The following is a 23,081-nucleotide window of genomic DNA, read 5'->3' on the forward strand; positions in this document are numbered from 1 at the left end:
TACCAGGGAAATGTTGGAACTTTGCTGCTCTGCAATTTTTATACAAATTGCTACTGCACTGAATTGATTTTTCTTCTCCCTGTGATGAGAAACTCACACCACTCACTGTGGCATTACTCTGAGCAAAGCAGGGACCTAGCTACTAAATTATCACATCTCCTTTGCCTAGGAAAGCAGGGCTAAGACATCAGTTTTCAATGTAATCTTTACATCCAGCTTGGGACCTGATCCAATGCCCACTTTAGTATCCACTTAATTTCAGTGGGCATTTGATCAAGCCCTTAATCTTTGCTTCAGAGCAGAGTAAATATCGAAGGGGACTGTTGATTGCTTACACGTACTTAGTAAATACAGTGATGGGCTTTATAGAAAACACTAAGATAAGACAATACGCATCTGAAGTCCAATAGGTTTGTATTTTCTATACATTGCTACATATTGGGGTTGTGTCGTGATATGAAAGGAAGGAGTTAATGTAAACTTGGCGAATTTTCACTTCCCTCGTTTTAGGGTCAGTGACTTCTCCAACGCCTCTTGCTGGAAATGAGAGAGCTGGTGGAGGGGGAGTTAAACTCCTAAATGTTTGCAAGGGAGTCAAAATGATTTTCTCTACCCCAGCGTGCTCTTATTTTAAGAGGAGGTTAGGTAACGCGTTAACGCTCAGCCGCTCACGTGTTGATTTACAGAGACCCCAGCTCCCTTTAGACTTAATCAGATTTTAGGAATTTGACATATTTCACGGAGGATGTCGGTTACTTGCTTAATGAGTTTAGCTGAATTTGTGTAACTCTTGGGGAAAAAAATCCAATACATTTCCCCCTTCTTTATCTGCAGAATACACGGAAGGCCATAAGGGAGCGCAGGGAACTCTGAACCCAATAGTGGTGCTGAGGGAAAGTCAATTGTGCATCATTAGTATTTATATTACCCTAGGGCCGATGGGTTCCAACTGAAATCGGGGTTCCGTTGTGCTTGGCACTGCACGCACAATTAAGAAGAGACTGTCCCTCTCCCAAAGAGCTTATAGTCTAAACAGACATGACAAGGAAGAATTATCCCCATTTTACATATGGGGAAATGAGTCGCCACAGCGGTACTGCTAAAAGTCGTGCAGTGTAGCCGCTGTTTGTCAGCTCTCCAGCTCTCCACCCCCAAGGAACACCGTTTGTGTTGTCAGCAGGAGAGCGCTCCTGCCAACAGGGCGCTGTTCGCACTGGCACTTGTTGCAGCAAAACTTTTGTCTTGAGGGGTGGGGGGTTAACACCTCTGAAAGACAAAAGTTTTGTCATTCAATTGCCAGTGTAGACAAAGCCTCTGTGACTCCCAGTGCCTCTGAATAAGAACAGACCCCAGGTGAACAGCTGTTAAGCCCTAAACCCATGTTCTGGGCTCTTCAGCTCACCCTACCTGCTGCGTTTCTGGAGGAGAAAGAGAGCAGTTACCAATGTGTTCTCATCCTCCCCGCCTCTCGCTTGTCTGTACCAGAGCTAGACCTTGGAGTTGCCAGGACCAGTTCAGCAAGTTCTTTGCTGTTACCCTCTCCAAACCCGGCACGCAGGCAGAGTGAAATCCCAAACCAGACTGGATAGACATACTGCCTTGGGTGTCTGTGTTAACCTGTACCAATTGGAACGTCACTTGAGGTCTCTGAGCATTAGTCATTATATGGAGATACCAGACATTGGACTGCCTCGCTTCCTTTGCTTGAGAGAATCAAGCGTGTCACTGATGGGTTTTGTTATGATCATCTAATTTGACCTTCTTTCATAATAGAGGCAATAGAACCTCACCTGGTGATTCCTGTAGGGGGAGGGGTTTCTACTTCTTTGTTATGGGACAATGTTGAACCCAGTGACTCATGACTAATTCAATTATACCTGCTTATGTGATGCCAGTGAGCCCAATGATGTATATGACCAATTACAGCATATCTTTTAGTAAGATGCCTAAAATCCCTTGTTCCATGCAGAAAACATCCAAGCCAATGGGGCTTTTGTTAAAGACCAAGCATTTTCTGTGCTCCCACAGCACACGATTATGCCAGCATGAGTCATGTCCAGCAACACTGGCTTTGTCCCTTTGAATAGCCAGCTGTAATTGAAACCCCTTGAGTGAAACTGATCTATTTTCAGAGCTGCTTCTATAATGGTTTTTTGAAAATTTTGGTGGCATCAGGTAACCTGACAACACTTCACAACCCCCTTGCAGCCAGCCCCCTTGCATCCAACCCCCCTTGCTTTGGAAAGCAGTTTGTTTGGAGACTGGAATTCTGGCCTGGGATATCTCCGCTTGTACCCTACTTAATTTGTTTGTGGTTGCTGCAAAGGCTGCTAATGTGGATGTTTGTAAAGCTTTCTCCCTGCCCTCCCTGGTGAGGGTTCCGATTTAACAGATCCCACTAATCTGTATTTGACCTGTATGTGCTCTGGGAATTGATGTCAGAGAAAGAAGTGGCAGTCGCTGTAGCAAATAAGCAGAGGGGAACCAATCCAAAAGGAAACAGCTCCACTAAGCACAGTTATAAGCTCTTATCCTATGTCCTAAGAGAAGCTAAATATAATTGCTGAAGGATAATTGCATGTAAAGTTCTGCTTGCATCTCTTTCAATATTGGGGTTGAAATTGCATCAAGCCTTAAGCAGCAGTGGATGGTTGTCTGCTCTCTGACATTTCAGTGAGGCACGTACTGCAAGTTAACCTCATGCATTCATAACCCTGGCTCTTCCCAAAGTGACTGGTGTTTAATTACTTGGTGCCCAACCTGAGACCTTAAAGAGGGTGATTTCCAGGGGGCAGGTGCTTGGGACATTCCAAAAACCAGACCTCTTAATGTGCTCCCCTAAAATCAGTCGTCACTCTTGAAATCTTTTCCCCTGCATGCAGCAGACCCTATTGGCAGCGGGGATCCTGTGAAACTGCAATGATAGGAAATTTGAATGAAGACACTTCACTGTTTCTCTGCCAGTTCCTTTTCTCTTACAGTGAAGCTCTGCCGATGATTTTCTGGGTGGACGGCTGACTTTAAGAAGACTGCATTGAGATCCACAGTGCTTCTTGGGATACTGGAGTTAGTGAGGCAGGCAGACGTTGCTTGCTTTGGGGTTTGTAACTTTATTACAGACTGGTTGCTTGCCGTTAGGCACGGCTAGAACGAGATCAGTCCTGGGGCATGCTGGGTATATCTGTAGTGAGATACCATAGAGAGTTGCTGTAGGCACAGTCATGCAGGTTAAAGACCCATTGTCCGGATGGTAGCTCCCCAGTGACACCTGCAGGCCAGGAATATGGCATGCTTACTCCTTAAAGCTATATCACATCTTCTTTCCCCTCACCCCTTTGGGAGTGACACTTGTTTTGCAGGTGCGGTAGTTAACTCTAGTGACTAATGTATCTGATCTAATATTAGTCCTAACAAATCTTAAGAGCAGGCAGCTCTGTGTTAACCCTGTTCCCGCCACTTCGAACGTGCTTCCAACACCAGCTGCAGCAGTGAACATTTGGAAGCACTCGTTGCCGTAAAGTGTCCCCACTCCCGCCCCAGGTGGGTAAATCAAAGCAGAGCAGGGGATTCATCTACACGACTTTCATTGAACTGAACGGGAGTTGTGTGGCTCATTCCCCTTGAAAGCCATACGCCCGGATCTGTGGGGTTAAAAGGCCAGATGACAGTGTGATGGCCCCTTCACGTTTCGGAGGAGCTGATTTGGGCCCGACAGCTCATCAGAGGAGCTAAGGGTATCATTCCGTGCACACCAAAAGAATGTTGATCTGCTGCTGTTTGGCCAGCTGCCCAGGCCTGGATGAGTCTGTGTCCTGTCTCAGGCCCTGTGTCCTACGCCATCAGGTTCTCCTGTTTTGACTGGCTGGATCAGAGGTTGGGGGGTGAGCTGGGTCTGGCATTTACGGCCCTTGGTTCTATCCCGTTCCTGGGAGCCTCGCTGCTGATACACTCCGGCGAGTTGGGTCAGCAGACTGCTGCTGCAGCCCCTCGCTGGTTTAAGCTGGTCCTTCAGTCTCCAGAGATTCCAATGGGCCCATCTCCCATCCCATCTGCCATCACTCAGCATCCTTGGGGCAAGTGCAGCGATAGCCTCTAGGGAAAAGCAGTCTCGGGAAAACATTTGAGTCTGTTTACCTGCCTCTAATGTCATAAGCACAGCTTTAAAAAATCACCTGCCTACAAGCCAGCGGGAAAAATAACTGCTACCCCACTTCCACAAACCCACCCCAGAGGTTTCAGGAATAAGCCCAGCAGTGCAAGCTCCATTAATTGCTGTATTTAATTGCAACATATTATCAATCAACCTGACAGTAATTACACGTATCTCTCTTGCTTCTGTTACATCTCTTTCCCTTTCCTGGCTTCACTCCTTTCTTTTGTGTAATGGAGAACGGTGCGTCTTTCCTGCACTGTCTCAGCTCTTCTTTCTCTCTCTGTCTACACCCTCCCTCTCTCATGCCATGGCGATCTAATGGATGAGCCCTGGACTGGGACTCAGGAGACCCGGACTCTGTTCCTGGGTCTGCCACTGATTTTCTGGGTGACCTTGGGCAAGTCACTTCCCCTCTCTGTGCCTGTTTTCTCTCCCACCCTTTGTCTATTTAGATTGTGAGCTCTTAGGGCAGGGAGTGTCTCTTACTATGGGTGAATACAGCACCAAGCACTACGGGGCCTCGGTCTCAGCTGGGTTCCTAGCCAATGTCATAATACAAGTAAATTATATTTCTCTTTTCTAATTGCACTCATTAGTCTGTCTCACACCATTTCCACCTGTCGCCGCCGTAAGCAAATCCATTCTCATAAGGTGAGATTCAACAGCCCAGGTATGCAGTATTTGTCCAGCCCTTTAAAAATAGAGACACAGCTAGTGGGTCTGCAGCAGCGCGAATAGCGAGATTGTGGCATATAGTCACTTGTTGCGTTGAAGAGGGGTTAGCCCTCTGCTTGTTGCTTTGGCAAGGGATCAGTGTATAACGCATCCTGCTTGAGATTCAAATCGGCCGCACCGACTCTCTCTTTGTTTCAGAGTCCTTGAGACGGCTGCCGATGGTCTGGATTGCAACGGCCAGGAAGTTTCTCATCCGAGGGAGCAGGAGGGTGAAGAGGGCCAGCCCAGGGAGGGGAGTGCCGAAAGGTTTGCACACTGCGGCCTTTGTAGTATTTGCAGCTGCATGTTAATTTTCATTGAGGGCATTGTCTTGCCCTTGCTCTCAGATTGCATCAGGGTTGTCGTGCAACCTCATCTGGCTACAGAGATAGCAGGATTTTACGTGAGTTTAAGATTCATACCCCTTGTCATTTCAACTCCTATTAGAAGTGTGGCGGAGGAATCAGGGTGTTCTTTAGACATCTCTAATCCAGGTGATCAGTGCTTGGTCTCGGCCACATCCGCCCCTGCACCTTGATTCCACGTCTCGCTGGTCCAGTTGGTAGCAGTGCAACAGCCTCGTTGAAATGGCTGGAAAGGCCCAGGATGGTCCATGTGTGGACGAAGCCACCTGCTTGTCTTTCTCAGGGAGCTTGTAGCATCAGGGTGGCAGCAGAGTGCTGGGCTGTTGTGAGGGAAGCTTGCGTGGCTGTTGTAATTGTTGAGTGGAGAAACCAGAGGACTGTAGTCTCCAACGGGACCCTGTCTGCTTTGCAGCAGTTTGCAGAACCTCTTACTGAGGTTCTCGCTGCACTTCTCCCCACATCCGTTCCTCTACCCACTCCCTGCTCATGGCCCCACACAGCCCTGAGACCATCTCACCAGCTTCTTCCTAGCCCTGGCCAAGGTGGCCATGAGGCAGTTCAGGACAATGCTGGATGGGAGATTCTCTGGCTGCGGGGCCTTTTTCTAGTGTCTGGTCCCCGGGCAGAGTTCCCTCAGGCAGCGTGCAGTGGGCACTGTCTGGGATTCTCTGCTTGGTGTCCCCACCTGGATTCCTTGTTTTCATCCTGTGACCTGCACCCCTGTCCTTTGGTTCACGTTTTTGTCCTCCGTATTCAGTTGTTGTCTGGGTTCTGTGGCTCCTCCCTCACCTGACGGGGGCGGAGTCTCCTTTGCTGTGGTGGGCTCTGCTCACCAATCCCAGTCATCAGATAGGTTGGCACATTCCTGGATGGCGCATATCAGAGGTCAGAGGAGGGTTAGCCTCCCGAAAAGAGGCTGGCCACGGATGTGATGCAGGTCCCCCCTCCGGTGGTGCACTGGCCCGCTGCCCCCTTTGGAGCACCAGAAGCAAAGCTCCATAGAAGGGGAGGGCAGCTGGTGCCCAGATCGTGGCCCCGCCCTCGCTCTGCCCCACCCCCACTCCGCCTCGTCCCCTGAGGCCACGCCCTCGCTCTGCCCCACCCCCACTCCGCCTCGTCCCCTGAGGCCATGCCCTCGCTCTGCCCCACCCCCACTCCGCCTCGTCCCCTGAGGCCACGCCCTCGCTCTGCCCCACCCCCACTCTGCCTCTTCCCCTGAGGCCATGCCCTCGCTCTGCCTCGTCCCCTAAGGCCACGCCCTCGCTCTGCCCCACCCCCACTCTGCCTCGTCCCCTGAGGCCATGCCCTCGCTCTGCCTCGTCCCCTGAGGCCACGCCCTCGCTCTGCCCCACCCCCACTCTGCCGCGTCCCCTGAGGCCACGCCCTCGCTCTGCCCCACCCCCACTCCGCCTCGTCCCCTGAGGCCACGCCCTCGCTCTGCCCCACGCCCACTCCGCCTCGTCCCCTGAGGCCACGCCCTCGCTCTGCCCCATCCCCACTCCGCCTTGTCCCCTGAGGCCACGCCCTCTCTCTTCCCCACCCCCACTCCGCCTCGTCCCCTGAGGCCATGCCCTCGCTCTGCCCCACCCCCACTCCGCCTCGTCTCCAGAGGCCACGCCCTCGCTCTGCCCCACCCCCACTTCGCCTCGTCCCCTGAGGCCACGCCCTCGCTCTGCCCCACCCCCACTCCGCCTCGTCCCCAGAGGCCACGCCCTCGCTCTGCCCCACCCCCACTTCGCCTCGTCCCCTGAGGCCACGCCCTCGCTCTGCCCCACCCCCACTCCGCCTCTTCCCCGAGGCCATGCCCTCGCTCTGCTGCACCCCCACCTCACCTCTTCCCCTGAGGCCACGCCCTCGCTCTGCCCCACCCCCACTCCGCCTCGTCCCCTGAGGCCACGCCCTCGCTCTGCCCCACCCCCACTCCGCCTTGTCCCCTGAGGCCACGCCCTCTCTCTTCCCCACCCCCACTCCGCCTCGTCCCCAGAGGCCACGCCCTCGCTCTGCCCCACCCCCACTTCGCCTCGTCCCCTGAGGCCACGCCCTCGCTCTGCCCCACCCCCACTCCGCCTCTTCCCCGAGGCCATGCCCTCGCTCTGCCGCACCCCCACCTCACCTCTTCCCCTGAGGCCACACCCTCGGTCTGCCCTATCCCCACTCCGCCTCTTCCCCCGAGGCCTCTCCCCACCTGCCACTTGTTCCTCTCCTTCCCCCCACCCTCACCCCATTGCTCACCTAAGGCAGGAAAAAGTGATGGGGCCATGGCTTCCCACCCCGTTCCGGGAAGGGGGCAAAGAGGAGCAGGGTGGGCCTCGGGGGAAGAGGTAGGTTTGCCATTTTTGGTTGGATGTATTCCTGGAGCTTTCATCACATGACCATCTTTAATTAAAGATTAATCTTTAATTCCTGGAGACTCCAGGACAATCCTGGAGGGTTGGCAACCTTAGGAAGAGGCGGAGATGAGTGAGTGGCATCTTGGGGAGGGGGCACGAAGAGACGGAGCGAGGGTGGGGGCCTCAGGGGCGGGGCCACGGTCCAGGCGCTGGCGGGCCTCCCCATTTCCAGGTTGCTGCTGGCGCTTGCAGATGAGTCTTCCCAAACGGAGGACTTTAAAGGCCCAGCGTCATAGGGCCAATCATCGCATAGGCTGGTGTGTTTCAAGGGAACGTGGTGCTTGTCTGAGTAGAGCTAGGCGGGATGTGGAGCTGATCCTTGTCATGCACGTTTATAAATAATAAAAGGTGCTGTTTGTTCTAGATCAGAGCATGCCCCGAAGAAAGTGAGAACTGGCCCTGAAGGGAAACTCCTGGTGACCAACGACAGGGACCTGGTAAGAAGCATCCTGAAGTACCTGGAGCTGCTGTAGCCTCTGTAAATGATTCAGTATTTAAATTGTTGTGACAGGAGATGCCTGGGCACGTCAATTTCTTAGAGTTACGTGTTCCCGGAAGGTGAACTCTTTATAAGGGAGTTATGGCCTATCCAGCAAGTCTTGATGGATTGGAAAAAATGGGTCAGACCTTCAGCTGGTATAAATCCATGTAGCTCTACTGTCATCAGTGAAGCTGTGCTGCTCTATCTTCGCTCCGGAGCTCGCCTTGTATTGTTACAGTCCCCTTTGACTCTCACCATACATTCAAAGACTTGAAGGGACCATTGTGATCTGACCTCCTGCACATCGCAGACCACAGAACCTCACCCGCCCACTCCTGTAATAGGCCCATAACCTCTGGCTGAGTTACTGACACCCTCAATTCTTGATTTAAAGGCTTTGTTACAGAGAATCCGCCATTCCCTCTATTTCAAACCAGCAAGTGACCTGTGCCCTGTCCCCTTTCTCAGCCTCTCCACTGACTCCCTTTTGTGCATCACACAACTTCTCTTCATCACCAAGGGCAAATGTAATCCCCTCCCTTTCTGCTTACCTAGCTTGGTTTCTAACCACTTCATCTGCCACTGATGCCACCCTGCCTGCCCCATTCATCCACTTCTCCCACAAGCATCTCTGTCTCCTTTTTCATGCCACCCATATGCCTGGGATACCCAGGCCATTCTGTTGTGACACCCACAATGAGCGAATCAGTTACATGGAATCATAGAAATGTTGTGTTGTAAAGGCTATCTAGAGGTGATCTAGTCCCGCCCCTCGTGCTGAGGCAGGACCAACTATAAATAGACCATCGCTGACGGGTATTTGTCCAACTTGTTCTTACAAACCTCCAGTGATGGGGGTTCCACAACCGCCCTTGGAAGCCTGTTCCAGAGCTTAACTCCCTTTATAGTTAGAAAGTTTTTCCTATTATCTAACCTAAATCTCCCTTGCTGCAGATTAAGCCTGTCACTTCTTGTTCTATCTGCAGTGGTCATGGAGAACCACTGTCCTCATCATAACAGCCTTTAACATATATGAAGACTGTTATCACGTCCTCCTTCCATCTTCTTTTCTCAAGACTAAACATGCCCAGTTTTATTCAGCTTTTCTCATTGGTCAGATTTTTCTAAACCTTTTATCATTTTTGTTGCTCTCCTGCAGACTCTCTCCAGTTTTTCCATATCATTCGCAAAATGTGGCACCCAGAGCTGGGCCCAGTACTCCAGCTGGGGCCTCACCAGTGCCGAGTATAGTGGGACAATGACCACCCATGTCTTAACATATGACACTCCTCTTAATACCGTTGCATCACATTATTGACTCCTGTCCAGTTTGTGATCCACTATAACTACTAAATCCTTTTCAGCAGTACTATCACCTAGCCAGTTATTCCCTATTTTGTAGTTGTGCATTTGATTTTTCCTTCCAAAGTGCAGTACTTTGCACTTGTCTTTATTATTTCATCTTGTTGGTTTCAGACCAATTCTCCAATTTGTCAACGTCGTTTTGAATCCTGATCTTATCCTCCGAAGTGCTTGCAACCCCTCCCAGTTTTGTGTCATCCACAAATTTTATAAGCACACTCTCCACTCCATTATCCAAGTCATTAATAAATATATTGAATAATACCGGGCCCAGGACTGACCCCTGCAGGACTCCACTGGATACACTCCCACAGTTTGATAGTGAACCATTGATAACTACGCTTTGAGTATGGTCTTTCAACCAGTTGTACACCCACCTTGTAGTAATTTCATCTAGACCACATTTCCATATTTTGATTATGAGACTGTCTCATGGGACTGTGTCAAAGGCCTTACTAAAAATCAAGCTATATCATGTCTATAGAGTCTCCCCATCCATTAGGCCAGTAACCCTAACTAAGAAGGAAATTAGGAGAGTTTGGCATGATTTGTTCTTGATAAATCCATGTTGGCTATTACTTATCTCCCTAATATCCTCTAGGTGCTTACAAATTGATTGTTTAGTTATTTATTCCAGTGTCTTTTTGGGCATTAAAATTAGGCTGACTGGTCTATAATTCCCCAGATTCTCTTTGTGCCCCTTTTGAAAGATGGGTACTAGACAGACCCCGTCCTACATGAGTTCTCGAAGATAATTGCTAATGGTTCTGAGATTGTTTCAACTAGTTCCTTAAGTACCTTAGGGTGCATTTCATCAGGCCCGGCTGACTTGAATACATCTATCTAAATATTCTTTAACCTATTCTTTCCCTATTTTGGCTTGCATTCCTTCCCCCTAGTTAATATTAATTGTGTTAAATCTTTGGTCACAAATTGCCTTTTTAGCAAAGACTGAAGCAAAATAGGCATTAAACACCTCAGCCTTCTTGATGTCATCCATTATTAGGTTTCAGAGTAGCAGCCGTGTTAGTCTGTATCCGCAAAAAGAACAGGAGTACTTGTGGCACCTTAGAGACTAACAAATTTATTAGAGCATCCGAAGAAGTGGGCAGTAGCCCACAAAAGCTTATGCTCTAATAAATTTGTTAGTCTCTAAGGTGCCATAAGTACTCCTGTTCTTTATCCATTATTAGCTCTCCCTCCCTGCTAAATCGAGGGACCTACACGTTCCTTCATCTTTCTCTTGCTCCTAATGTATTTAAAGAACCTCTTCTTCTTGCCTTTTACATCCCTTGCTCTGTGTAACTCATTTAGTGCCTCGGCCTACATGCTTGTGCTATTCTTTTGTACTCCTCTGTAACTGGGCCCTCACTGGCCTAGGCCCAAAAACACCCAGAGACCAACCGAGGTGCAGCACCTGTGTCCTTTTATTGTTTGTGTCCGTTCCCACCACCTATTATTTACAAGCATTTACAGAGACCAACACTCTTGGAGACTACTAGCTTCCCAGCCAGCAGGGATCTAGAGCCCACACTCCTCCCTTTACTGTCTCACCCCTGCTTCCTGTCTCTTAGCCAGCTTTATAGGGCAGGCTGGCTACCCAGGCCTACAGGTGGATCCCCTCTGGTAATTAGGGCATGGCCCCTCAGCCAGCCCAACTAACCCTTTTTCCTCTGGAACAGGGCTAACGGGCCTGGCTTGTTTCTCCTAGCCAGCACCCTGTTACATCCTCCTTAGCAATTTGTCCAGGTGTCCACTTTTTGTAGGATTCCTTTTAGATTTTTCAGATCATTAAAGAGTTCCTGATGAAGCCACGTTGGCCTCTTACTATTCTTCCTTTCTTTCCTTCGCAACAGGATAGTTTGCTGTTGCACCTTTAATATTATCTATGGGAAACTGCCAGGTTTCCTGAACTTCTTTTTCCCTTGTATTTTCTACCCAGGGGGTTACCAGTTCTTTGAGTTTGTTTAAGTCTGCTTTTTTGAAGTCCGTTGTCCTTATACTGCTCCTCTCACTTCTTCCTTCATTTCATGAGCACTGTCACCCAAATTGCCCTCAACCTTCAGAATTACAACCAGCTCCTCCCTCTTAGTCAGAATCCAGTCTAAAATGGTTGCCCCCTGGTTGCTTCTTCCACCTTCCAAAACAAAAAGTTGTCCCAGCACCTTCCAAGAACTTACGGGACATTTTGTGTTTTGCCATATTATTTTCCCACAGATCTCTGTGTCATTAAAGTCCCCCTGTTACTAACGGGTCTTGTGTCGTGGATATTTGTTTGTTCTAGAAAGGCCTCATAGAACTGGAGGGGACCTCAAGAGGTTGTCTAGTCCAGTCTCCTGCACTCGTGGTAGGACTAAGTATTATTATCTAGACCATCCCTCTTCCTGGCTTGGTGGTCTACGGTGACATCACACTTGTTTTTTGCCCCCTTTTGGCTTCACCCAGCGACTTTCATCTGCTCTGCCTCTCACCTGCTTATGGACCTCAAAACAAGAGTCTAATGCAACATCTCCTCCCCTTTCCCCTGCCTGACAAGCTATATGCCTCTATAGTCCTCGCAAATTATGACACAACTGATTTGCCACACTGACCATCTTTATTCTGAATAATCAGTCACAGGTTCTTTCCCAAAATGGGCTCCACACAAATTTCCCTTAGAAACTCATCTTTGTCTCTCTGGGATTGAAGTGACAATAGAGTAGTGTAGATTCCACAAAGAAACCAAATAATTGTACTACCCATGATCATTAAACAGCTTAAATCTATCCAAATAGGCAACCCAGGCACCCATTAGGGCCAGGCTAATAAATGAATTTCGTACTTACGCTCTAAAAGATTAGAAGAATTCAGGGATGAGTGGAGAACCTCAGAAGGCCACAGATCAGTTGACACCCAGTGCAGAGCCCAAGAGATTCTGAGAAAAGGGAAATAGGTGGTGGCGTCTTATATCCCACATTACGCAGATGTCAGGGATGTTGTCAGGGTTCCCTCCCCACTCTGAACTCTGGGATACAGATGTGGGGACCCGCATGAAAGACCCCCTAAGCTTATTTCTACCAGCTTAGGTTAAAAACTTCCCCAAGGCACAAATCCTTCCTTGTCCTTGGACGGTATGCTGCCACCACCAAGTGAGTTAGACAAAGATTTAGGAAAAGGACCACTTGGAGTTCCTGTTTCCTCAAAATATCCCCCCAAGCCCCTTCACCCCCTTTCCTGGGGAGGCTTGAGAATAATACACCAACCAAACAGGTAAACAATGTGAGCACAGACCAGACTCTTGGGTTTTTAGGACACTAAAAACCCAGTTAGATTCTGTAAAAACAAAACTTTATTATAAAGAAAAAATAAAAGAAGCACCTCTGTAAAATCAGGATGGAAGGTAATTTTACAGGACAGTCAGATTCAAAACACAGAGGATTCCCTCTAGGCAAAACTTTAAAGTTACAAAAACAGGAATAAACCTCCCTCTTAGCACAGGGAAAATTCACAAGCTAAAACAAAAGATACTCTAATGCATTTCCTTGCTATTACTTACTATTTCTGTAAGTTTAGATGTATCATTCAGTAGGAGTTAGATTACTTGCTTGGTCTCTCTCTTTGTCTCCAGAGAGAACACACCAAAAAAAACCTTCCCCCACAGATTTGAAAGTATCTTCTCCCCTTATTGGTCCTTTTGGTTAGATGCCAACCAGGTTATCTGAGCTTCTTAACCCTTTACAGGTAAAGGAAGGATTTTATGCTACCCTTAGCTGTATGTTTATGACAGATGTATATCCATATTTGTTTTGGTACCCCAATTACCATAAGGTCAGTGCCTGCCCCCATTCCATCAATGGCGTTCCGGGTGTCCATAATTAACCATAATCATTAATATTAATAAATCACATCAATACTTCCTCAATCATTTCTTAATTCCTATGTGTCAGTGCAGTCCAACTACTTACCTATTGCCTAGCAACCAACCCTCCCATTTTACAGAATCTTGCAGTGTACCGTCGCTTTTGTGGTCCCTCACAAAAACATAAGAAAGGCCCTACTGGGTCAAACCAAAGGTCCATCTAGCCCAGTATCCTGTCTTCTGACAGTGGCCAATGCCAGGTGCCCCAGAGGGAATGAACAGAACAGGTAATCATCAAGTGATACGTCCCGTTGCCAATTCCCAGCTTCTGGCAAACAGAGGCTAGGGACACCATCCCTGCCCATCCTGGCTAATAGCCATTGATGGACCTATCCTCCATGAATTTATCTAGTTCTTTTTTGAACCCTGTTATAGTCTTGGCCTTCACAACATCCTCTGGCAAGGAGTTCCACAGGTTGACTGTGCGTTGTGTGAAGAAATACTTCATTTTGTTTGTTTTACACTGGCTACCTATTAATTTCATTTGGTGACCCCTAGTTCTTGTGTTATGAGAAGGAGTAAATAACACTTCCTTATTTACTTTCTACACACCAGTCATGATTTTACAGAACTCTATCATATCCACCGTTAGCCGTCTTTTTTTCCAAGCTGAAAAGTCCCAGTCTTATTAATCTCTCCTCATATGGAAGCCATTCCATACCCCTAATCATTTTTGTTGCCCTTTTCTGAACCTTTTCCAATTCCAATATATCTTTTTTGAGATGGGGCGACCACATTTGCACGCAGTATTCAAGATGTGGGCGTACCATGGATTTGTATAGAGGCAATAGGATATTTTCTGTCTTACTAACTATCCCTTCCTTAGCGATTCCCAACATTCTGTTCATTTTTTTGACTGCCGCTGCACATTGAGCGGATGTTTTCAGAGAACTATCCACAATGACTCCAAGATCTCTCTCTTGAGCGGTAATAGTTAATTTAGACCGCATCATTTTATACATGTAGTTGGGATTATGTTTCCCAATGTGCATTACTTTGCATTTATCAACATTGAATTTCATCTGCCATTTTGTTGCCCAGTCACCCAGTTTTGAGAGATCCTTTTGTACCTCTTCACAGTCTGCCTGGGACTTAACTATCTTGAGTAGTTTTGTAACATCTGCAAATTTTGCCACCTTCCTGTTTACCCTTTTTCCAGATCATTTATGAATATATTGAATAGGACTGGTCCTAGTACAGAGCCCTAGGGCTTGGCAGCCCTACCCTGTGTGCTTTTGTCACCTGGCCTTTTTGAACCTGATCTTTATATAAAACTTCCTTGAGCCGCCAATGCATGTGCCTGGTTATCTGAGGTTAGACTGAGAAGCACCTGGCCCATGTCTGGGTACCAGAGTGTGCCCATGAAGATGCAGTGACAAAATTTAGGCTTTAATCTGTAGATTTTTTCGCCTACTGCTAAGTTTAACTCCCCCTCCCTTTTTTTTTGTAAGGTTCCAAGACACCAGGAAACAAAAACTAATGGGGTTGGTGGTGAAAACGCGGCATTCTCTGGAGATCTGGATGGTTCAGCGGAGGAAGTGGACATTGCAGCCAAAGGCAGCACGAAAGAGGAAGAGGGGGAGAAAAACACTGAGCGGGAGCCAGGTTCATTCATTCCTGAGGGGCACAGAGAGGAGAAACGAGTCAAAGACAGGAAAAGAAAAAGGGAAGAGGAAAAGGAGAGAGGGAGCAGGGAGCAGAAGGAAACAGAAGTGAGGAAGAAAGAGATCAAAGAGAAGGGGAAACGTGAACTAAAGGAAAGTAAAGGGGGCATGAGTAAGAAAGAGGAACCTAAAAAGGAAAGGGAGGGAAAGGACCAGGAGAAGAGAGATGGTGCAGAGCCCAGCAAAGCCAAGAGGGAGAAGGGAATCACTGAAGCCATCTCCGGAAAAGGCGAAGGGCCGAAGGAGATGGGAACGCAAGAGGGTCGCCCTAGGTTGAAAAGAGCAAAGAAACCCAAGCAGCTGGAGAGTGGGGATGATGCAGAGGGATTGGATGGGGGGGCTGGTGATCGAAGGGAAAAGGAAAAGCGAGGGAGTGAGACAGCAGGGGAGGCAGAGAACTGGGCCAATACAGGAGAGGATGAAATACAGACGGAGAGAGGAAAGAACAGAACGGAAGACAGAGAAAGGGCAGAGGGAGAAGAGAAGCCTGCCCAACGGCCAGCAAGAACAGCAGAGGATGAGGAGAAAAGGAAAGGTAAAGACACAGAGGGAGAGAAAAAGAATGTCAAAGCAAATAAGGAAGTGAAGGCAGGAAAGAACCAGAAAGAGAAAGGGCAGGAAAAGAGGGAAGAAAAGATAAAGGAAGCGAAAAACAAGAGGGAGAAAAGGGAAGGAGAGAAGAACAAAGAGATTGAAGAAAAGACAGGAAGGAAAAAAACACAGAAGGATAAAAGGGTGGAAGATGAGCAAGAAATGGAAAGGGCAGAAGATGGGGCAATAGAAGAACAAGAGGGAAGGGATGAGAAAGAGAATGAGAAAAGAGATGATGTGGAGGAAGAGAGGAAAAGAAACAAAAGAATGAAGGATGAAAAAGAAATTAAGGAAGAGGAGGAGGATGAACAAGAGGGAGAAGGATGGGAAAGGAATGAAAGAATGGGAGGTGAACAGGAAATGGAGGAAAAGGAAGATGAAATGGAGAAAGATGAGATGAGGGAAACAAAGGAGAAACAAGGAAAGGAGACGAACGAGGCCAAGAAAAAAAACAAGGAGAGAAAAGCAAAGGATGAAAATAAACGCACAGAAGAGAAGGGAAGAAAGAGCAAAGAGAAATCCAAGGAGGTGGCGAATGAGGGGGGATCGAGGAAAAGGAAAAGCAAAGAGGAAGGAGACAAGAAGAAAAACAAGAAATTAAAGAAGGAGGCAGATGAGAAGGAAAAGAAGAAAGAGGAAAACAAGTGGAAGTGGTAAGCTTTCTGTGGGTTACCAGAGTGTGCTGGTGTTTGACTTGGGGGGAGATGTCAGGGATTATAGAGCTAATGGAATTTTACACTGATATTTTAAAATGTCAAAATATCAAATTTTATTAACTTTTTTTTGGTGGAATTTTTCCCATTTTCCAACCAGCTACAGAGAAGGTCACATTATTTTTTGGAAATCTCAAAACTTTTTGGATTGGGGGCGGGGAGTGGGGAGAGGGAACAAAACAGGAAAAATGCATGGAGCTTTTTGCGAAATTTTTCCTTTTTTCTGACCAGCTTTAGCAGGGGGGTGGACTAGATGACCTCCTGAGGTCCCTTCCAACCCTGATATTCTATGATTCTATGAAAATATACCCATGCATGTATGTTATAGAGCAGTCGGTGTAATTTCAACACATGGGCATCAGCTCATTTATTAATGCTGGCGTGTTTGCCCCACTGCTTTAAGGCAAAAGAAAATGGTTAAAAATAAAAGGACAGCTTGCAAGATAGATAGAGCCTTATACTGTACCATACACACACAGCATGTTTAAAAAGCACCTGCTATTATTAGTGTAGCCAGCAGATGTCACTGTTTGCTGGAGTTTTGTCTCAGATGGCTAGAATTCAGGTGGTTAGATCAGTGGTTTTCAACCTGTGGTCCGCAGACCCCTGGGGGTCCGCAGAATATGTCTAAGGGGTCCGCGAAAGGTCGTGGTTACCATAGAACAGTGATTTTCAATCTGTGGACCCCAGGGGTCCACAGATACTGTCTAAGATTTCCAAAGGGGTCCGCACCTCCATTTGAAAATGTTTAGGGGTCGGCAAATGGGAAAACCGCTGGGTTAGAAGATAGAGCCATCAGTTGGATGTGGTCAGGAATTTTTAACAAGTTCCACTGCGTTCCTTGCAGAGTTGACCAGTGCTTCCCTCAGCAATAATTTCGCTGCAGTTCTTCCATTATGTGGAGTCCAACCCTGTTTTAAATGGTATAATTTGCATTCTCTCTTGGTATGGGGAATCTTATTTAGTGATCCTACCTCCTTGAGCGGAGGGTATATTTCGATTACTCGCTGGACAAGTCTGGCTTGGCTGAATGAGGTGGTTGCATAGTAACTAGTTAGCTTGCACCCTGTGGTCTCCACACCGACACACCGTCTGTGACTACATTTCCCAGGATGCTGTGCTGCCCTGACATTGAATGAAGTCCAGCGACCTGCAGATTGTTTTGATAGGAATTGCATGTCTTAACTTTTTTTTAGACAAGTGCCAGTCTCTCAAAAGCAATGACACGCTGGAGTGACCTGCCTTTGCAACTCAGCCCAGGGGGGAGCTGTGTAGGAAGGGGATGAAACACTTCCACGTGAAAGGTCATGGGATGTGACTGAGCTGAGACTGCTGCTAGCATGTGGCTGGCTGCAGAGTGCCTGTCTCTTGCATGTGGTTGCTCTTACCCATGGAGGTGTCATAGCAGCTTCTGCCGTGTGACATGACTGGATTTCGGGCATGTTTCCGCGGGGTGGGGTGCTGGTTAGACAAGCCATGGATCATTTTCACCCCCATCCTGGCCGTGGGTGGCTCAGCAGCCTCCAGTCTTTGATACGGCAGGTCAGTGCCGCTCGCAAGGGAGTGGTGAGTGGCAAAGCCAGGTAAGGTGGGTGAGGTGAGATCTTTTATTGGACCAAGTTTCTGTTGGTGAGAAAGACCAGCTTTCGAGCTGCCCCGAGCTCTGCTCCAGGTCTGGGATCCGTACTCAGAGTGTCACAGCTAAATACAAGGCGTGGGACAGATTGTTTAGCATAAATACATATTTCCGGGGACCATTCAAGGTGAAATGGCCTGTTAACACTCCTCCAGTCATGGGGGGAAGGAGGCAGAGAGAAACAGCTGGGGAAGTTAGTTATTAGAGAGTTATAGATTGTCGTAATAAATCCAGCGTCTCTGTTCAGTCCATGATTTTTAGTGTTTAACAAAGTTATGAATGTAAGCTCCCAGGTTCGTCTCCTGAAGGTGTTGTGCAGGTTTCCTTGGAGGATGAGGACTGATGGGTCAGATATGGAATGATCGCTTTGGGAAACGTGATCCCCCACAGGTGATGTGGTGTATTTGTCTTTTATCATTTGCCTGTGGGCGTTTGTTTGAGAGCGTAGCGATTGGTTTCACCCACAGAGTAGCTATTTGGGCCCATGGGGCCTGTGGCAATTTGGGGGTCCCCGCAGGAGGGCTGAAACCTGGGTAGAAGTAGGGGGCCACCGGCACCGGAACTGTGACCCTGCCCCCTTCCCCTGGGGCCCTGCCCCCCTGGCCAAACCAGGTAGAGGTAAGAGCCACCCAGGGTGCCCAGGCCAATGTGGGGAGCCCTGGACCCTCCCCTGGCCTGGGAGGGGGCCCCGGGGCCCCGAGAGCAGCCCCGAGCTGGTGTCCCTGCCTCGTGGGGTGTGCCGCCCAGGGCAAGTGAAGGGTCTGGGGCTCCCCCACAGCAGCCCGGGCTCCGTCGGCACCTCTTACCATGGCCCGGCTCCAGCTACTGGCCTGGAGGGGTGAGGCCTCAGGGGGGAGAGGAGGAGCAGGGGGCAGGGCCCTGTGGCAAGGGGGCACTAAGGCCCACCTTAACACAACACCCCCCCCCCACTGGGAAGAATCTGGTGCCATTAGCAGGGGCTGCGCTTCATGGTGGGGGAGCTGATCAGTTTGCCAGCTCCCTAGCTGTGAAGCCCAGCCCCTGCCGGTGTCACTCCGTGCCTGCCCAAGGCTTGAAGTTTGGGGGGCCAACGTGGTCCTCCTGCCCCCCAAAGTACGCCCATGTTAAAAAGTGGACAGGCATGGCCCTCCCACTTTTAAAAGTGGGGGGAGGGCATGGCCCCTTGGCTCCCTGTTTCTGGTGCTCGTGGGCTCCCAGGGTGTGGGGGGCCCAACTGTTCTTTGTGCCCAGGACCCCAATAAATCTTAATCAGCCTCTGTATGTGGGGCATTTAGTGCACTGACTGAGGTACACCGCATGTTGTGGTAGGACCCCTGGATCCTGAAAGGTGCATTGTGGAAAGTGTTGGTCATTGCAGCCGTGGAGGTATATCTGCAGGTTTTGCATCTGTTGTTCTGGCAGGGCCTGGTGCCGCTCTGAGTTGGTGGGTCCTGGTCTGTGGGGAGCTTGCTTCTGATGATGAGCTTTGGGGGGTGTTTGAAGGCCAGAAGAGGGGGGTCAGGAAAGAGTTCTTTCAGGATCGGGTCCCCATTGAGCGTGGGTTGTATTACAGCAATACTGCATGCAAAGGCAGGTCAGGCATTGGTGATCTGGGGTAAATTAGGCATCGGTGCAGCGTCTTGTCTGTATGATGTGAACTGTCCTCACATCATGTCTATCAAAGGCTCAATCAGGGAGCTGCTTTGGGCCGGATCCTCAGCTGGTGTAACTCAGTGTAGTCCCACAATTCCTGGATTCTTTAGCCAGATTTTTGCCTTGATTGTCTTTCTGCAGACAGCAAACCTGCTGGTCTGACGTGTTCTTTCTATTGCATATTACACCGCCCAGGGAGGGGAAAGGCTAAAATATTTTCTACTCCTCCCCAGAAAAGCGTGGAAGTTCTCAGCAGGTTTTGGGGGCCTCCTTAGTCATTTTACTTGTTGTGCCAGGGTTTGGCAGGGCAGCGCGGAGCACGCTTCGGATTCGCCAGTTTGCCTTGTGCGTGGCAATGTTTTGGCATGATGAGATGATATGAGAGCACGGTGTGATCCTTAGTCTGTGTCAAAGTCCAAGGGCACAAAATGTATCTATTACCTAGTATCAGAGGGGTAGCCGTGTTAGTCTGAATCTGTAAAAAGCAACAGAGGGTCCTGTGGCACCTTTGAGACTAACAGAAGTATTGGGAGCATAAGCTTTCGTGGGTAAGAACCTCACTTCTTGACTTGCATCTGAAGAAGTGAGGTTCTTACCCACGAAAGCTTATGCTCCCAATACTTTTGTTAGTCTCCAAGGTGCCATAGGACCCTCTGTTGCTCTATTATCTAGATCGCCCTCACCCCCAAACTCCCCTCAACTAATTTTTCTCTATCACAGATGTTTGTTGAAGGATCTGCATTCACAGCTAGGGTTGCAGTGATCTTAGAATCTCAGCTGATTAGCTGGGGGTCGCAAAGCTGGTTAGTGTGAGGATCACACATGTGAGCAATACCTCAGTCCCTCCACATCCGCTGTGCAAGCTCGAGTCTATGTCCCAGCTTGTCACCTGGGATTTTCAGTCCCCTTCCCAAGTCCTTGCTTGGAGGCTAATGCATTAGGGGGTAAATAAAAGGTGAGTGGACAGATCTCCTCCTGCAAGTGCTGCTGTTAGAGGAAACTGCGTCACGAAAGGAGCCATAAGGGTTATGCCGGGGCATTTAGGGACTCTGCATAAAAACAACACTGTGGCCCCATTTTTTAATTATGTTAAATGTGGGGGGTCTAGAAGTGAACATAACAGGGCTGGGTTGTCTCACGCTCTCCCCGCTCTCCACCGTATCGTGTTGAAGCCCCACACTGCTTATTCGCCCTCACCGCTTACCATGCATCCCCTTCACTCTGCTCCCCCTCCGTTCAACTGCTTCTCCCATCTCTATGCCTTCTGTCTAGATGCTTGTGTCACCATGGTGTCGGAGTACATCACCATCACTAACGGATTTTAGCTTCACCACAGCCCAGTGAGGGAGCGCAGTATTATCCCCACTGTACAGATGGGGAAACTGAGGCATGGGGTGGCTTAAGTGACTTGCCCATGGTCCTATACAGAGTCATTGGCTGAGCTGGGAATTGGATTCATGTCGCCTGAGTACCAGTGCAGCACCCTGTCCACTACAGCTAGACCATCCTCCCTAGCCTGGTTCCTTTCACACCATCCCCCTACCTGTGGGGTACCTTCCTGAGCTGATCCACAAGCCCCCTGCTCCAAATCTTTTCCTAAGACCCATTTCTCCCACGTTGCCTACAGGAAGCTCATCGACTCGGTCCCCACCATGTCCTGGGCTGGTGGTATCCCAAATGAAGCAGCAGGGAATTGAGGATCTGAGTAATGCACGTGCTGAGACGCTCCCTAACCATTCCCGGTGCTTTTCTCTTTAAGGTGGGAAGAGGAGAAGACAGACGATGGCGTGAAATGGAAACAGCTGGAGCACAAAGGCCCCTACTTCGCCCCTCTCTACGAGCCGCTCCCTGACGATGTCAAGTTCTATTACGACGGTGCGTCCTGTTTTGTCACTGATACTGCAAAACGTAGCAATATTCCTGACATGGCGCAGCTGGTAAAATGGGTCAAACAAAGAATACAGTTCGTCCGAAGCAGACTGTCTTGCCATGGGCCTGGCAAGAGGCTAATTTTGCAGCCTCTCTGATTGCAGAACGTGGAGTTAAACACCGACTGTTTTTTAAAAGCCAATGCATTTAGAGTAATCCCGGGCATTCAGAAATCATGAGATTTCCCCCTGCTCCCCCATTGGTTTGAAAATTGTGGAAGAAAAAAATGTCTTTAAAAGAAAATAATAAATGGTGGGGTTGGGGGAAGGGTACTTGCCTTACGGTACGTGAGCCTTTAGGGTTAATTCGCTTCACGCTTTCAAGTGTTTCTCTGCAGCCAGCTTGGATGGAGCGGGGATTAGGGCAGGCGGGTGACCGATGATAAAGCACACTCTGTTCCTGTACAGGCAAACCCATGAAGCTGAATGTGGCCACGGAGGAAATTGCCACCTTCTATGCAAAAATGCTGGATCACGAATATACAACCAAGGAGATTTTCCAGAACAACTTCTTCCACGACTGGAGAAAGGTACCTGCTTTGTGGGCGCGTAGTCACTGCTCCTTGGCCATAAGAATGCACGTGGAGGGGGATGGAAGGCTGCGTCTGTAGGGGGCGGAGCTGAGCTTGCAGTGCATGGCCTGTGGTGTCTGGTAGAGATGGGAACAGTAAGGGGTGTGTTTGTGGGTGGAGCAGTAGAGGGGATGTACCGTGAGGTGGCTTAGCATTTTCACGTCCTTGCTTTTGTGGCTTTGAGTCAAGAGGTGTTTGTAGCATCCCGGCTCGGACTGCTTCATGTTAGTTTTTGAGTATTAATTACCTAGGTTTTTTTAAACTGTTTAATAGGAGGTGGTGTTAGATGAGATGGGGGAGGGCAGACGTGTGTGTGTGAGCGGTGGTGGGGGTGTGAGCTGGATTAAGCCTTGTTATGGGCTGAGTTAAACCTCATTGAAACTGGTGTGTGAATGTGTCCTTCACTTAAGAGACAGTTAAGGGGCCACGCCTAAAACAAGGTGTAATAGTCTGTCCAGAAGCTCGCACCACGTGGGCAGAAGGTTTCACTGGGTTTTGTTCTGCTTAGTTGCATGTCTGTGAGTGTGGGAAAACGTCGAGCCGGGGGCAGATGAGGACCAGAGCGACTGAGGCAGAGAAAGAAAGCTTAGGAAGAGGCTATAAGCACGGTGTGACCCTGGGAGAAGCGTAGAGAGAGAGTTTTGGGGTCTGGTGTTGGCTAAAGAGGTGTAAGGCTGTAGGCAGAGAAGCTAGCCCAGGGGTGGGCAAACTTTTCGTCCCGAGGGCCACGTTGGGGTTGCAAAACTGTGCGGAGGGCGGGTAGTGAAGGCTGTGCCTCCCCAAACAGCCCTGGCCCCCACCCCTTATCTGACCCCTCCCACTTCCCACCCCCTGACTGCCCCCCTCAGAACCTCCAGCCCATCGAACTCCCCCCCTTGTTCCCTAACCGTCCCCTCCCGGGACCCCCTGCCCCTAACCACACCCGGGACCCCACCCCCTATCCAACCCCTTTGTTCCTTGACCCCTATCCACATACCCCCAC

At 49.1% G+C, this 23,081-nt stretch overlaps 1 protein-coding gene across 1 annotated transcript in view; it reads left to right on the forward strand.

Moving 5' to 3' along the window:
* Nucleotides 1-23,081, forward strand: part of TOP1MT (DNA topoisomerase I mitochondrial) — a 52,409-nt gene that overhangs the window by 7,950 nt on the left and 21,378 nt on the right. Inside the window, exons 6-9 of the mRNA XM_054020647.1 lie at nt 5,027-5,270; nt 14,815-16,271; nt 21,359-21,474; nt 21,936-22,057. Coding sequence (XP_053876622.1) covers nt 5,027-5,270; nt 14,815-16,271; nt 21,359-21,474; nt 21,936-22,057 — 1,939 coding nt within the window. The remainder of the gene's footprint in view (nt 1-5,026; nt 5,271-14,814; nt 16,272-21,358; nt 21,475-21,935; nt 22,058-23,081) is intronic.

This window comes from Malaclemys terrapin, chromosome 2 (assembly GCF_027887155.1).
Source record: "Malaclemys terrapin pileata isolate rMalTer1 chromosome 2, rMalTer1.hap1, whole genome shotgun sequence".
Classification (NCBI taxonomy): domain Eukaryota; kingdom Metazoa; phylum Chordata; order Testudines; family Emydidae; genus Malaclemys; species Malaclemys terrapin.